We start from the raw sequence: 17,906 nt of genomic DNA on the forward strand, positions 1-17,906 counted from the left end.
TGAAAATGTCATTGCGACATATCAAGATTCAATCTTCTACAGCTGATTTCAGAACATGAACCTGAAAATATGGTATATGAAAAAGTTGTACGGCTAGACCAGATCTACAAGAAAGTCACGGAAAACCGTTCTATCTTCAATATTTAGTATAAATATCATCGACAAATTGCCAATTGATATTCAGCATGACTATCAATTGACATTTTTCAAAGATAGTCGATGACAGCGACCTTAAATTTTCAAGTGAGAGCAGGTTTTCCGAGACTCTTTCTTGTTGGGTTAGCCCCACAAGTTTTTCATATACCATATTTTCAGGTTTAGCTTCTAAAATGAGCTGTAAGTGATTGAATCTAGATATGTCAAAATGACATTTTCAGCACTGGTTAAAACATGAAATTTGCGTGTTAACTGGCATAAATGTTACTCTGAAATTGATTGAATCTTTTAGTTGTCAGATTTTATGGAAGGTATATCGTAATAATCATGTTTTTGCGTCAACCTAACGAACAAGGTAACGTAATATTACTTATAGGATGAAAATTTAACATTGGAAAATGACTTCTTATGCACATTTGATATCACAAATAAAATGATTCGAATGATCCGAATATAGACACTAGGATCAAAGCAAATCACAAGACAATACATCCAGCTTGTTGTCAGAAACCCCAGACACAAACGACGAAGAATTATCGCACACCATTTGGGGTTTCGGTGTGGAGACATCAGGTCGCCGGTTAACAACTTTCAACTCACCCACCACCCGTTCAAAGTTGATAATTAAATTGTGTGTTTTGTTTATGTCGGAATAATTGGATTGTGCTGGTGAATGAAACATCCACCGAAATCGTTATCCCCATATAACTATTATTTCTCGACGATATATCCACTCTCGGCTGCCGTGGATATGTGGAAATCATAAAACCCACTCCGCGCCAGCATGCGATAATCATCGAAGAATCCCGTCCAATGTGCTTCCCTTCGCACGCACTTCCAAGCATTGAGTGACGACATCTAGCCAAAGGGAAATCGACGCGACGCTTTTCACTGCGAAGCGGCGCTTTTCCCGAAGTAGCACCAGTCGGAAGGGATTCAAAATTTTACATATAAATGATAAGGTATCCCTCCGAAGTGGATACAGTCTTTCGATAACAGCCAAACCGCGTGCAACAGGTTGCAACAGTTGGTGGTCTTGAACGTTGACGTTGGAAAAGGACATTTCGCGGACTATCGGAACAAAACGTGGAACAATGAGTGAAGAGACTTGAAATGTGTTCATGTTTGAATTTTCACAATTGCTGACTTATACAAATGTTAGTGTTGCTGTCCTGTTGTTCTAAACTTGTGCTGCCTCAATTTCCCGCAGAAGTGAATACGCCAAATCAGATCAATGAAAATTAAAGTGAAAACGATGAACCGATCAGCTGCGTGTGTCTCCATCATACTGCTTTGTAAGTGACATACTAAGTGAACTTTACAATATGTGTATACCATTTTCTTTGGAATGATTTGTCACTCGATCGTGTGAAATATTTTGGATCAACATCTTTTCTACATCATGTACGTGACACAGTGTTTGATGTCACGATTTAGCTCGGAAATGGGCCAACAGATTCAGAGAATTTGTTTTTTCAGTTGCATTCACGCAGTGTCCCGACGTGTTCGCCGGAAAATCGACCAGTAGAGTAATAAAAACGGGAAAATCTGGAACAAACATTTTATGTGGGATTTCTGTATAGAATTGGGTGTCAAAAACGCAATGGACAGGTAGTACTGCGTTTGCCGGGACAAGTAGTTCAAAATAAATGAAAATCTAGTGGCAGTAATCCTTCAAGAAAAGTGAGAAAACATAGCAAACAGCCCAGATGGAAAGTATAAGGTCACCTTCGGAAACACGTTTCAGTTTTAGGATCTATAATCATTACTTATTTGAATCCGATCTCATTCCAAAGATAAAAGGTACAGGGGATGGCCAAAATGTTTGGGATAGGCAACTTTTTTTCTCCCACAAAAAAATTCAACATGCTGTAACTTTTCATAGAGTGCCTCAAAAAATCTCAAATTTTGACTGTTTGCTAACCTATTATACAGGGGATACTCAAAATAACTGGGACAGGTAAAATTTTCACTTTTCAAAAAATGTTCAACTCGCTGTAACTTTTCGAAAAGGGCATCAAATATTCTCAAATTTTTACTGTAAGTTCATCAACTAGTTGTGTATCAGTGGACAAAATTTGGTAAAGATCGGGCCATTCTACACGAAGTTATGAAAATTATAGAAAAAGGTGTAATTATCCGATAGCTAACTTTGAGCTGTTGTATCTCCAGATTCAATGAACCGAATGCAATGAAATTTTAATCATTTATGACTTATATAATGAACTTTGAAAAACAGTTTACCTAATTAGAAATTATTATTAAGAAAAAAAGTTATGGCGATTTCATTTATTCTATGTTTTTTTAGTAAATTTATATATTTTTCATATGCATCCCATTACTTTTTCAATTTATTGCCGGCTATTTGCTTACTTTCCTTTAAACATAAATATATTCAAGTCAATTAGAGGGAATTATATGAACTATAATAACTATCTCGAATTTTGAAACGATGATGAAGTTTTGAAATAATTGGTGTTATATTAGAAAAATAATCCAATCGTAATAATTTTCCTTCGTGTAAAGAATTTTAAGTTTTGTCAAAAGTTTTTAATAGCTAATTATACAGGGTGTTAGGTTCATGAGTGCAAACTTTTTAAAGGGTGATAGAGGACCATAAATGGTGAAAAAAATGTTCTACGCATATGGTCAAATCTCAACCGTTACGTAGTTATTGAATTCCCCATGTTTTTGACTCTTATTGCCTTAACTGGCTATAACTTTAAAATGGTCAATTTTATCGCAGTTTTTTAACGCTTATTCGAAAGATTATTGAATTTTCTATCAAATGGCATCTTTGAACCGATTGCTTTAGCTGAATAACTAAGTTTTCTAGAGCAAAATAGCTAAAAATAGTGTGTTTTAATTTGTTTATGTCCATTATCTTTAAAACATGCGTAATAAATTAAAATTCTTCCTTTGGCAAAGTTGTGGCCCCTGTTCTACTCTACAATTTGTTCTTTGACGCAAAACTTCTAACTCTTATCGTTTTCTTGCAATTTTGATTTGAATGTGCGGCACAGTGCGCAAAAAAGTGCTTTCCATGACGATTGCAAATTTCTGATCTGAAATGCGACGTTTAAATCGAAATTGCAAGAAAACGATAAGAGCTAGAAGTTTGATGTCAAAGAACGAATTGTCGAGTGAAACAGGGGCCACAACTTTGCCAAATAATCGATTTTAAATAATTACGCATTTTTCAAAGATAATTGACAAAAACAAATTAAAACACACAACTTTTTGGCTATTTGCTCTAGAAAACTTAGTTATTTAACTAAACAGATCGGTTCAAAGATGCCATTTGATAAAAAATTCAATAATCTTTCGAATAAGGGTTAAAAAAGTGCGATAAGTTTGACCATTTTAAAGTTATAGCCAGTTAAGGCAATAAGAGTCAAAAACATGGGGAGTTCAATAACTACGTAACGGTTGAGATTTGACCATATGCGTAGAACAATTTTTTTCACCATTTATGGTCCTCTATCACCCTTTAAAAAGTTAGCACTCAGGAACCTAACATCCTGTATAAGTCATAAATGATCAAAATTTCATTGCATTCGGTTCATTGAATCCGGAGATATAACAGCTCAAAGTTGGCTATCGAATAATTAAACCTTTTTCTAGAACCTTTATAACTTCGTATAGAATGGCTCGATCTTTTCCAAATTTTGTCCACAGATACACAACTAGTTGATGAACTTACAGTAAAAATTTGAGAATATTTGATGCCCTTTTCGAAAAGTTTCAGCGAGTTGAACATTTTTCAAAAAATGAAAATTTTACCTGTCCCAGTTATTTTGAGTATCCCCTGTATGTGCATCATTGGTACAAATTTGGGCTCGATTGATTAATTTTTCGCGAAGTAAGAACTTTTCGGGTAAAACACTATTATTTAGACAACTAATTTTTGAACTGTTAAAAAATTCATTCAAATCGGTTCACTGGTTTCCGAGATATACCAGTGAACCGATTTGAATGAATTTTTTACCGTTTATCAACAATATATTGATACTTAACCGTTATGTGTCCGACAAACTTTTTGTTTTTCCTACACCGTGCTTTTTAAATGGGCGCTGGGTACCCGGGTACCCTGACGGCCACATAAGGGTTAATACGACGTTATAAAATGAAATATTTTCTCACGGCGGATTAAGTTATACCGGGCAAGGTTGCAACCATTCATTTGCGAAAATTTACATTCATTTGCTATTATCTCAGTTCAGAAGCATGCTATCGAAAAACAATGTATGGATGAATTTAACCTTGTAGTTTTATCTGAAAGTTTGCCGAATAACATTAGGGTCGCACACGCATTCCAAAGTCGTGAGCGAGCTGTGGAGGTAACTTTCCACAGCGTGAATGAAATTTACATTCACCGCGTGGAGAGTTGCCTTCACAGCTCGCTCACGACTTTGGTATACGTTTGCGACCCCAATGTTATTCGGCAAACTTTCAGATAAAACTACAAGGTTAGATTCATCCATACATTGCTTTTCGATAGCATGCTTCTGAACTGAGATAATAGCAAATGAATGTAAATCTTTGCAAATGAATGGTCGCAAGCTTGATACCGGGTTGAAATTTTTATCCATATAGAGGAAAATAAGTCAAATTTACAATACCACACAAAAATTACTAAATGTGTTCTTTCTTCAATCTAAATAGGCTCTAATATATCTGATTAGAGATAACTTGAGAACAGAAGTGGAAAATCTTTGGATATCAACACTAAAACTCATTGACATTGATGAAAAAAATTTACATTTTTTTGAGAAAAATCCAAAAAGTGTCAATCCATGATAACTTTTTCCAACGTTTAAAAAGTACCTATGTTTTAATAGTTTGTGAAGCATTTACATATTGTTAGTGTACGTTCAAAATTTCATTCCATTCGGTTCACTGGTTTCCGAGATATATGTAACAGCTCAAAAATGAGTTGTCCAAAAAATAGTGTTTTACCCGAACGGTTCTAACTTTGCGAAACATTAATCAATAGAGCCCAAATTTGTACCAATGATGCACATATAATAGGTTGACAAGCAGTCAAAATTTGAGATTTTTTGATGCACTCTGTGAAAAGTTATAGCATGTTGAACTTTTTTGTGAGAGAAAAAAAAGTTGCCTATCCTAAACATTTTGCCCCCCCCCCCTGTATATGCAATAGTATAATTTGCGACAAAAGTTTGACTTTTGATATACAGTACTGGACAGAATAAAATACGCATTGACTGTTTTTCATACAAAATGCCCTCAAATGAATCTCAGATTCTAGGGCACCGGTTGATCTCAAATTTGGACTGGTCATTCATAATAACTTAAAATTTGATCTGTGGAAAAATAAAATGTTCCTCAGCCAAACTTTTCAAAATTAAATACAGCAAAACTCTCATTTTGAAAAAAAAATAAGTAGCAAAATTTGGGATATTAAACAGTTCGTAGATGAGCTGTTTTAAGTTAACGGTTTGTTTCAAAAAAATGTCATGTGTTTCGTTAGAATGATGAACTTTGTAGAAGAACATATTTCGGCACCAACATTTCAAAAGGGCGTAACTGCATTTACAACCTATGCCTTCTCACAAAGCTGTGGAGCGTATCCCATCCCTCTCGAGCAATCCACTAGCACAAATAGAAAGATAAAATCCTCCTCTTTCGATTAATGGATGTGAATTGCGTGAGATGAATGAAATACGACCCACAGCCCTGTGAGAAGGCATTGGTTGCAAAAGCAGTTACGCCCTTTTGAAATGTTGGTGCCGATTTGTCTAAATATTCAAATTTCGAAAGCATTCCAAAATAAAAATAAATTGCAGTTTTTTCTTCAATATGCGAAATTTGCGATAACATACTAAAATCTTAATAGAATAGCCTAGCTTCTTGAGAAGTTGAATTTCAAGTTATCAAAAACGTCCGGATAAAATTTGAAATCAATCTGTGCACTAGAAACTGAGATTCAGAGCGAGCTCCAAACTTCAGCATTTGGTAAGAAAATTGGCCAATGCGTACTCTATTCTGTCCAGTACTGTATATTAGGTTGCGGCTTATTTTTCAAAAGTTGTTGAAACCGGGATTTCGTAAGCTCTTCCAGTTTTTCTGATGAACAAAACGGTTTTAGGCGTAAAATTGTCTGGAGAATCGAATGAAAGTAATTAAACAGACCGCACGGATCATTATCCTGATTATTTTGCCCTAATTCCCCAGTTTTTATTTACTTTTATGTAAACCTAGCTCTAAAACACGTATGAAACAATTAATACGATTTGTCTTGAAGGACTTTTCTGTGGGATTAAGATGTAGAGAATCGATTGGAAGTGATTTCAGTGACCGCATGAATGTATTTATGCTTATTCTACCCTAATTCCCCACATATATTGAGTTTTGTATGACCTTACCTTACCGGTCAGGCTAAGGCCGGGGTGGCCTCTGCTGTATGTACATAGTAGCCGCCTCCATTCCACTCGGTCCATGGCTGTTTGTCTCCAGTTCCGCACTCTGCGTAGGGTCCGCAGATCGTCCTCCACTTGGTCGACCCACCTAGCTCGCTGCGCTCCACGTCTTCTTGTACCGGTCGGATGACTCTCAAGAACCATTTTAGTCGGGTTGCTATCCGACATCCTGATGACGTGACCCGCCCACCGTAGCCTCCCGAGTTTCGCGGTATGGACGATGGTTGGTTCTCCCAGCAGCAGATGCAGCTCGTGGTTCATTCGCCTTCTCCAAGTCCCGTCTTCCATCTGCACTCCGCCGTAGATGGTACGCAACACCTTCCGTTCGAAAACTCCAAGGGCGCGTTGGTCCTCTGCACGTAGGGTCCATGTTTCGTGCCCATAGAGGACGTTGTCGTCGGTCACCAGTGAGCCCAAGTACACGAATTCTTCAACCGCCTCGATTTCATCACCGTCGATATGAATTCGAGGTGGCGGGCGCGGTGATTCCTCCCTGGAGCCCTTTGCCATCATGTACTTTGTCTTCGACACATTAATGACTAATCCGATTCGCCTGGCTCCACTCTTTAGTCGGATGTACGTTTCCGCCATCGTCTCAAATTTACGAGCAATAATATCAATATCATCGGCGAAACCAAGCAGCTGAACGGACTTTGTGAAAATCGTCCCACTCGTGTTTATCCCCGCTCTTCGTATTACACCCTCCAAAACAAAGTTGAACAGCAAGCACGAAAGACCATCACCTTGCCGTAACCCTCTGCGAGATTCGAAGGGACTCGAGAGTGTCCCTGATACTCGAACTACGCACATCACTCGATCCATCGTCGCCTTGATCAACCGTATCAGTTTATCCGGGAATCCGTATTCGTGCATAATCTGCCATAGCTGTTCTCGATCGATTGTATCATACGCCGATTTGAAATCGATGAACAAGTGATGTGTGGGCACGTTGTATTCGCGGCATTTCTGCAACACCTGGCGGATGGCGAACATCTGGTCCGTTGTAGCGCGTTCACCCATAAATCCAGCCTGATATTGCCCCACGAACTCTCTTGCAATCGGTGATAGACGGCGGCATAAAATTTGAGAGAGTATCTTGTAGGCAGCGCTCAGTAGTGTGATCGCGCGGTAGTTCCCGCAATCCAACTTGTCGCCCTTTTTGTAGATGGGACACACGATACCTTCCATCCATTCCTCCGGTAATACTTCCTCCTCCCAAATCTGGGTCATTACCAGTGCTCTCACCAGTGCTTCTCCACCGTATTTTAGAAGCTCGCTTGGTAGTTGATCTGCTCCAGCGGCTTTGTTGTTTTTCAACCGGTTAACCTCCTCCTCAATCTCTTGAAGGTAAGGGGCCGGAAGTCTTTCGTCCTGTGCACGTACTCCTAGATCTGTTATCACGCCACCTTCGGTACTTGCAACGTCGCCATTGAGGTGCTCATCGTAATGCTGCCGCCACCTCTCAACCACCTCACGCTCGCTCGTGAGAATATTCCCGTGAATATCTCGGCACATGTCGGCTTGTGGCACAAAGCCTCTGCGCGAGCGGTTCAGCTTCACGTAGAACTTTCGTGTGTCCTTAGCGCGGTACAGCTCTTCCATCGCTTTGCGATCTCGTTCTTCCTGCTGGCGCTTCTTCATCCGGAAGACTGAGTTCTGCCTGTTCCGCGCCTGTTTGTAACGTGCCTCATTCGCTCTCGTACGGTGCTGCAGCATTCTCGCCCATGCTGCATTCTTCTCGTTTTTCAACTGTTCACATTCGCCGTCGTACCAGTCGTTTCTGTGATTCGGAGTCGCGAAGCCTAGTGCTGTAGCCGAGGTACTACCTATGGCGGATCGAATGTCCCTCCAGCCATCTTCAAGTGTAGCTGCGCCAAGCTGCTCTTCCGTTGGTAGGGCCACTGCTAACTGCTGCGCGTAGTCTTGAGCCACTTCTACGTTACGAAGTTGCTCGATGTTGAGCCGCGGCGTTCGACTTCGACGCGTGGTGATAACTGTCGAAAGTTTTGAGCGCATGCATACAGCTACTAAGTAGTGATCCGAATCTATATTCGCACTGCGGTATGTGCGGACGTTGGTTATATCAGAGAAGAATTTACCGTCGATTAGAACGTGGTCGATTTGGTTTTCTGTTTGATGGCCGGGGGATCTCCAGGTGGCTTTGTGGATGGATATCTTTGCGAGGGAAGAAGGTGCTTCGGACTACCATACCACGGGAGGCTGCGTCCGCAAGAATACATTTCTGCTTATTTTACCCTAATTCCCCACACATAATTCATTTTGTATAAAATTAGTTTTATAACTCACAAGAAACTTATGAGTGGTATGTTAAGAAGCGTTTAGGTATTTGGAGGATTACGATACAAGGAAATAATTAGAAGTGATTGCAGTGACCGCGTGAATGAATTTATGCTTATTTTACCCTAATTCCCCACACATATTGAGTTTTGTATGAAATTAACTCTATAACTTACAAGAAACTTATGGGTGATATGCCATGAAGGGTTTTTTTTAAATAGACTATGATACTATGAATTGATTAGGTGATGACCAGTGAAGAGAATTGTCAGACAAAAGAGGCACGAAACAAGCAACAAAGAAGACGCGGCGATTACTCTTTATCCCAACTGGAAAAATATAATGACATGATCTCGATTTTTTTTTGTTGCAGACAACACGGACGCTCAATTAGTTGCGTATTTTTCAACTCGTGAATAATCAATTATTACCAACCCAAAATCGAATATTTTTGGTGATACATCTTTAGCAGCGTTGCAGTGTTTACCAACTCGAAGTTACCGCTCGAAAATCACAATGCAAGCCTTAAAAATCTCTAAACTCGTGGTGCACGATCTTTGTCCTATTTTGTTCAAGTTGGGACAAACCTATGTCGCATTGGGTAGAATGTCGCAACAAATTCAGGTTGCGACAATGTCGTTATTGTTGCGCGATTGTTGAATTTTGATTCACTGGTGATGACAGTGTCCGCGCGACACTGTTATGCTCATTTTACCCTAATTACACTCCCGTGTATCATAATCCACTAAAGAAATCCTTCATAGCATACCACTCTTAAGCTTCTTGTGAGTTATATAGCTAATTTCATACAAAACTCAATATGTGGGGAATTGGAGTAAAATAAGCATAAATACATTTATGCGGTCACTACAATCAGTTCCAATTGATTCTCTACATTTAATCCACTAAAGAGAACCTTCATAGCATTCCACCCTTAAGTTTCTTTGAGTTATGTAGTTCACTGTAGTCACTGCCATCACTTCTAATCGATTCTTTGTATCATAATCCTCCAAATAAACGCTTCTTAACATACCACTCATAAGTTTCTTGTGAGTTATATAGCTAATTCCATACAAAACTCAATATATGTGGGAATTAGGGCAAAATGAGCGTAATTGCATTCGGTCACTGCAATCACTTCTAATCAACTCTTTGTATCATAATCCACTAAAGAAACCCTTCATAGCATACCACCCTTAAGGCGAAACTGGAAGCATTTCCTCACTTTTTGGTTTTTGATTTTTTTTTATTAAATAACGAAGCAATATTTTCAAAATTGGTTTTTGTACACGTGTAGATCCATAAGGTATCTCCTGAATTTGCTCCTGGTGTAAAATGTTTTTCTTCTTTGTAGAAACCATTTCTGAAAAAAAAAATTACAAAAAAATGCTTTCTGCAAAAATGGAAAACATTTTCCACAACGAAAAAAAAAATAAGAAGATACCTTGATCCATATTCTACATGTGTACGAAACCCGATTTTGAAAATATTGCTTCGTTATTTAATAAAAAAAAATCAAAAACCATATAAATTAGGAAATGCTTTTAGTTTCGCTTTAAGTTACTTGTGAGTTATATAGCTAATTTCATAAAAAACTCAATATATGTGGGAAATTAGGGTAAAATAAGCATAAATACATTCATGCGGTCACTGCAATCACTTCCAATCGATTCTCTACATCCAGTGCCGGATTTAGGGGGGGCAGGGGGGCCAGGGCCCCGGGCCCCCACATTTCAGGGGCCCCCACAAAATTTCACTTCACAAAAAAAAATGTGAAGCAGGAAAAAAGTATTACAATAAACATCTCTTGATTTGATTTTTGTTATTAGAACTTTAAATTACTAGACAGTACTGGCAAGATATATGTTATATGTTGTGATTTTTTTTTTTGAGAAAGACTTTAACTATATTTGTCCAGCTATTAATGAAATTTTAATTCTGCCTCCAAAACTCATTGCCATTATATTTTTGTGCAATTGCTTATGAATAATTATAGGAAATTCTGATGAAAATCTTCGATTGAATTCTAGAGGAACTCCAGAACTGCAGAGTCAAAAAGTTCTTGCTAAATTTAAAGTTTTTGAAAATAAGTTGAAGAATTTTGTATAGTGTTATTGGAAAAATTAAAGGATTTTCTTTTTTTCGAAATTTAGTGGTGTTTTTTAAGCTCTTGATTTTTATTTTACTTAGACAGATTACGACTTACTCAAATCGGAGAACACCACAACTGTTGCAACATTTTTTAGAGGAAATCTAGCATGAAATTAAAGCAGATAATTTCGAAGAGTTTCAGTCCAATTTTTTTTTTTGAGTTAAGAGATTTGCTTGCTGAAATAAGGATGAATTCATGGTGAACTGATAAAATCCACAGATTTCTATAGAGAAAATATCAGAATAAATTTGTGGAGACATTGCTAATATTTATCCGGGTTTTCCGCCAAATATTTTTAAGACAATTTATTTGAAATTAGGTCAAAAATTCCATCAGGAACTTTTCATGGATTCGCTCTAAAATTTCTTCAGCATTTTCTATTATAATCTTCTCTTTGATTTCACAATTTAGTGAAATATTCTTGTTCATTAGAACCATTCTTTGCAGTCGCGTTAGAACAAGTTGCTGTTAAGTGTTATTTCTTCATGATGATCGACCTGCAATTTCTCCAGAGATTGCAGCAGGGATCCACAAGAAATTGGATTTCGCAAAAACGACAACACCGATTGTGCTACAAATTTTGCTAGAAATGCCTTGAAAATTTCAGCTTCTTGCAGTTTCTCTATGAACTCTGGTATGGATTTCCACTCAATCGGGAATCTAATGGCGCGAATACATTTCTGAAAAGCATTTTCTACATCATATAAATTTCTACGCTAGAATTTCAAATCTGTTATGAATAAATTTAGTGGATATCAACATCATTCCTAGCTCTGTCTTTTGTTCTAGATTCAAATTCTTTCCTAACGACATTAACCTTTCGGGACGCGCGGTATCCAGCAACTGAAACTGCACCGCGCTCGCGCTGTATACGACGATCGAGGATTTTTGATGGTGTTGTACTTTTTACAACAGCGCGCGTCCCGAAGGGTTAATACTTTCCTTCGTGGCCACATTTGAAAAGAAAGGATCATTTTTTTTCCATGTTATATGGTCAAAAATATATCCTCTATATAAAGGGCCCCCACAACACTGTGGCCCCGGGCCCCACAATCATAATCCTTGACCCCGTAGTATCCGCACAACTATTGCATCAATTATTCTGCAACATATGGGAAATCGCGACATTTCCGGCCAACTGGATGCAAGGCGTCTTAGTTAAGGTATCCAAGAAAGGTGACCTGACTGTATGCGATAACTGGCGGGGCATCATGTTACTGTGTATCGTACTCAAAGTCCTCTGCAAAGTAATCCTAAACCGGATACAGGAGAAGATTGACGCAACTCTCCGACGGCAGCAAGCAGGATACCGTGTCGGACGATCCTGTGTGGACCATATTGTCACGCTCCCATCCTGGAGCAAATCAATGAATTCCAAAAGTCTCTCTACCTGGTGTTCATTGATTACGAAAAAGCTTTCGTCTCAATCACGGAAACATGCGGGAAGCCCTCAGGCGCAAGGGTCTCCCTGAGAAAATCATCGACCTCATTGAAGCACAGTACAGGGCATTTTCGTGCAGAGTACTGCACAACGATGTTTTGTCCGATCCCATCCGGGTCGTTGCCGGAGTGAGACAAGGATGTATCCTATCACCGCTACTGTTCCTCATCGTAATCGACGAGATCCTGGTAGGTGTGATTGACCGTGAACCAAATCGTGGATTGCTTTGGTAGCCCATTACTATGGAGCACCTAAAAGACTTCGAACCGGCTGATGAAGTTGCTCTTCTAGCTCAACGGCGCGGGCGCTCTGATATGCAGAGCAAGCTCGTAGATCTTGCCAATCATTCCTCAGCGGCAGGTCTTACCATCAACGTCAACAAGACCAAATGGTTGGATGTAAACACGGTCAACCCTTCCGGCTTTACGGTAGCTGGGCAATCAGTGGATCCAATATCTTGGTAGCCAAATGGCGGCCGATGGCAGCACAAAGATCGACATAGGTGCCCGGATCAAGAAGGCGAGGTCTGCTTTTGCGAGTTTAAGAAACGCACCAAAATCCGAACTTTCAACTCAGACGTGAAATCTGAGCTGCTATACGCCAGTGAAACCCAGTGTGTATCAGTGGAGAACACGCAACGACTGCAGGTCTTCATCAATAGATGCCTGCGGTATAGAATACGTGCATCGTGGCTTGATTTACAAAACGGCAGATAACTTTTGAAAGAAGAAAAATACATCTCTAACTTTTTGATATGTTATGTATAAATGTCTCAGCTTTCAATTGATGCCAAAAATGTGAAAATCGGTGGTTGCCATCATGGTGAAAAAAATGTTTTGGTATAAAAACCCAAGATGGCGGCCAAAATCAATATGGCCGACCCAACTATTTATTATTGTAAATAGTAGCTCTATCTTTCCTCTTTTCAACAACAATTCGTTTTGAGGCGGTTTTTGGACAAGTTTTCGAGTTATAACGGTTTTAATGAGCCACCACTTAACCAAAATCAAGGGGTCTGCAAACATTGTTGTGTCTCTAACTAACGGGGGGTTCATCAATTTGAGTAACCAAATGCATTTTCCTTACTTTTTTAGTGAGGACTTTCAGAAATTCGGCACCTTAAACATTTTTGAAGACAAGGTGAAAATAGTGGGCCGGTCTCAGCGAGAATTACCCTGTGCTAACTTGCGTAGGCTCAGTGTACCAGTTATGGCTAAAGTACCTCATATTCGCCCTAGTTGATTTTCAACCTTCAACGATGCAAATCAACAAGAAAAAAATGTGAACAAAAGATCACATTCACAAAAGATGATTGCAGTCATTCAAACTTCACAATTTGTTGAAATTGTAATAGAAATAAATCATCTTTCTTAAAATGTCGGGTTTTTTGCATTATTTCACCATAGTGTACCAGTTATAACTAATCCCATAACGAATGCATGTAAGTAAGGCGAAGTGGAACCGAAATTAAAAATTGTGTCCATAACTGGTGCAGGGTTCCTTTCATTGGCACACGCCGTAATAAATACTAAAAATAGTTTTGGCTCCATTTCTATATGTTTCCTGTAAAGTATGAAAACTAATCAATCATTTGACATATCAACGACATTCGTCGGTCTTCTTCTTAAGGACTGTATCGGAAATTAACTATAAACATTCAAAATGGTCTATCTCGACGTACGGTTGGTCTTTTCATTCCGGTTCTTCTATGAAATCTTCCCAATATAGTAAAGTTTAGAACAGCTGGAAGAAATTTGGAAAATGTTTAGTATTATTGAAAATATGGATCTATGAGTATTCCACACAAAATAGCAATCTGTACAAACTGCATTTTTTTTTTAAATTTTTTAACGTTTCAAACATTTGTAGCGAAAAAAATTTGTACGGGGAAAAATCTGGAAAATAATGATTATTACTAGCAGTTATGTACACATAACATATCACTCAAAACCGACTTTTAAAATTCTTATTTTGGATAGAAAAACCTCCAACATTAAGAATATGGTGTATCCCAAAAAAACCTACTTTTTGGTCGAACTTTGACGCTCTATTTTAAATATCTTTAGAGGTTATAAAAATCCGTTCTCTAGTAAAACTACCTCTCCAACAGATTGAAATACATACCCAATCGAAAAAAATACAAATTTTCAATTTTATGTATTTTTTTATTTGCGTAATCGTTCTTTGAAGACGCATAAAAAAAGAGCTCCTCAAAAAATGGCCTTTTTTCATTTTTAAGAATTGCCCTAAACTGCGGAGGGAATTTTTCTTGATGAAAATAATTTTCCTATATCATGAGCATTTTGGAAAAGAATATATTTGCGCAAAAATAAGAGAAATAATTGAATATTTTCCCACAGTTTTTGCAATTTTAAATTTTTAGGAGGTGTCCAAAATTTTAAAAACATATGTGCAATCTTTGAGATAAAAGTCCAAGTTAAATGATTATTTTTGGAAAATCAGAACTGCCATCCTTTATTTAAGAGATTTACATAGTATCTCCAAAAATAAAGTTATGTTTATTTCGAACAGATTATTTTTCAGGCAATTGTGAACGTTTATAGTTAATTTCCGATACAGTCCTTATTTTTATAGAAATAGTTTTTCTTAGGTAATGCGATATCTGGTACACGCACCCTACTTTACAACAAAAGGGTATATCACAATAATCCTAAAATCGCAGAGATCTTCACAGATTGTTCTATTGCTCGGATGAAATAAATTTCTGATATGTTTAGATCCTGGGGATCCCAGCCAAAGATTGTGAGTGTTATGTTATGTTACGAGTTTCTTTCACTTTGGAGGGTAGTTTACAACTTTGACTAAAACACCAACTGTTGGCCTGTGTGAAACCAAATTTTCCCAATCACATAAGAAAATAACATCAATTAGGTAGGTAAATACCAACGGTTTCACTTGAGGTTCTTGTGAAGAAAAAAAATCAAATTTTTACATGTTTGTCACGAGTGATATTCGATCCCAGGACCTCGGCGTGAAAGACATTTGCTTCAACCGTCATATCCACTCCATAAAAAACATTTAATTCAAGGTCGATGATGCATAACTGTATAGATTACATATTATTCAATCAATAGTAACGAACACACAGCGGTCGCAAGGGAGGTTAATATATATGTATGATAGAACATCGAATGCTCTGTGTGAAACACACTTATTTTTGACTCTTCCAACAATTCTTTGCTAAGGTTTTGAAAAAAAAATCTGATCGAACTCACTGTCCGTTTTAATTATCGGGCTTTTGCCAATCCCAATAATCGCTCTTCAACTTTTCACAGGTTGAACCTTCGCCAAGCATTCACAACACGTGTTAGTCGCCAGTTTTTGACATTGAAATTAATAAACATCGCGGTATTTGCCTTGACAGTGTGGAGAGATGACTTATAATTGATTATTTCAATTTGTTACGTTCTTTGATGTTCTTATAACGATGAGCCTCAATGCTTCCCATTGACATTTCTTAACAAAGATGTTGAATTGCATGTGTGATGTAACATTAAGAAACCGCGTCAACGGAATTCCCCGAGCTCATATCAATTTGACCTCGTTCCTAGATAAAACAACCTACACCAATGATCGACCCCTGATAAACCAATAAATGCCCTAATCAGCTAGTTATGAATCATTCAATTAACGAATCATAAATTCATCACAAACTCTCACCTATCTTTCTAACGTTTCTCTTCCTTCCGTTCACACCAGATTGCGTGCTGTGGGTGGCTTGTTCGTTCCCGATGGCGCTATCGTGCGATTCCTGTGGGCGTGAATGTGCCTCGGCATGCGGAACGCGACACTTCCGCACGTGCTGCTTCAATTACCTACGAAAACGTAGTTCCTCACCTCCGATCAGTACCCCTCCGCCTCCTCCCTCCATCGCCATCCGGAGTGGTGCCATCAACATGGAGCAATGGCTTTCGAAGGCTGGTCTAGATCAAGACGATCAGCTGACGAACATGCATCACCACCCGCAACATCCAGTTATCGACCTGGAGCAATTGTTTGGCTCTGGCCGGAACACCCTGGACAATGACGTCGATTACGAGCTGAAGGATGGCGGTGGAAGTTCCAGTCGTGAGGCGGACGGTAGCAAACGGAACTCGATAGTGGCGAGTCACACCAACAGGCTCATTGGAAGATTCCGGCATCATCGCTTGGACGATGAGCGGGATCCAGATCAGCAGCGATCAGTGAGTGGAGAATCGGATCCCGGAAGACTTCAGCTACTGTACGAGAAGTAATTCCGCTGAATGGAAGAATCAGGCATCAGCCCGAAACTTAAGGATCCGAACGTTGCGGTTGACTCCAAGGGCTGGGTTGAGTCAAGCGTAGCGATTGGATCTTAACTACTTACCGTAGTAGCGCAGAATGAGTCTGAATAACCCCCGAGAATCTTACAAAGAATTCCTAGGACAACGCAACGGATTTAATCAAAGAGAAACGGCAAACGGTTTCCACTCAGTTATCGACAAGAAGCTATTCCGATAATGTGAAGATGCTTCATAGCTGTACAAATAATAAACCACTGTGAAAAGTTGTTTAACTGTTTAAATTATACAAATGAGGTGAACAATAATAATATTTTTACCAGAGCCATAGCACATTGCGTTTTATATTCGAAAGAAAAAAAATCCTTGTCACGTAAATCGTGCGTTCATCAAAAATTTAAAACTTTTCTAAAATGTTCTAGTAACTGCCACTTATCCTTCTTACTAATATAACAACGCTTTGAACCATTAAAAAAAATCAGAAATTGCAGATTTTTCAACAAAATTTGGTTTAATTTCAGCACGACGTTGCTGATAACACTGCGTAACAAAAATAAACATTTGGTCTGTCTCAAGAGCAAACTTATGTGTCTCTGACAGATTTTGGGCCGCTGAATCCGAATCCGGGCTCAGATTTGGTCCAGCACGTCACAATTTTGAGCTATACAGGTCGGACTCGATTATCCGGATACTCGATTATCCGGAATTCGATTATCCGGAATTTTAGACTCGATTATCCGGAGTATTTTTTGCGATATTTTTTTTTATTTCAATGATAAAATTTGACATGATTAAGTATTATAACATAGTGCTGACACGATTTTGGAAGCTCCTGATTCCGTTTTCCTTGGATTTTGTCGGCTTTTTGACTCGATTATGTTAGCCTCTTTAAACGAAAAAAATAGAATGTTTAACACTCAGCATTAACATTTTACATTTCCAGTATTTTACAGTATTTCTCATTCAGTTGATAATTTTTGGCGTCATATACAAATTACGTAACAAAAAAATCTCGCGTTATATTTGAAAAGGGTCGAACATTTTTAAATCTCTTCTCAGCGAGAAAACGCTAAATGTTGCATGTTTTCAAAACATGCCGTAAATCATCCAGGAATTTTTCAAAGAATGATTGC

At 38.4% G+C, this 17,906-nt stretch overlaps 1 protein-coding gene across 1 annotated transcript; it reads left to right on the forward strand.

The window, feature by feature from the left end:
- The first annotated feature begins 1,129 nt into the window (after positions 1-1,129).
- On the forward strand, positions 1,130-17,103 carry LOC109428992 (uncharacterized). The gene is made up of 2 exons (XM_062859872.1): positions 1,130-1,451; positions 16,211-17,103. Exons 1-2 carry the CDS (start codon positions 1,391-1,393, stop codon positions 16,744-16,746), a joined length of 597 nt encoding a protein of 198 aa, XP_062715856.1. The 5' UTR covers positions 1,130-1,390; the 3' UTR covers positions 16,747-17,103.
- Positions 17,104-17,906: the final 803 nt, after the last annotated feature.

Source organism: Aedes albopictus, chromosome 3, assembly GCF_035046485.1.
Source record: "Aedes albopictus strain Foshan chromosome 3, AalbF5, whole genome shotgun sequence".
NCBI lineage: Eukaryota > Metazoa > Arthropoda > Insecta > Diptera > Culicidae > Aedes > Aedes albopictus.

Bases quoted from the DNA above. Each gene is read 5' to 3' on its own strand.
- LOC109428992 (XM_062859872.1), top strand. From the start codon at position 1,391: ATGAAAATTAAAGTGAAAACGATGAACCGATCAGCTGCGTGTGTCTCC. The intron at 1,452-16,210 runs GTAAGTGACATA...CGTTCACACCAG, and splicing joins TGTCTCCATCATACTGCTTT to ATTGCGTGCTGTGGGTGGCT.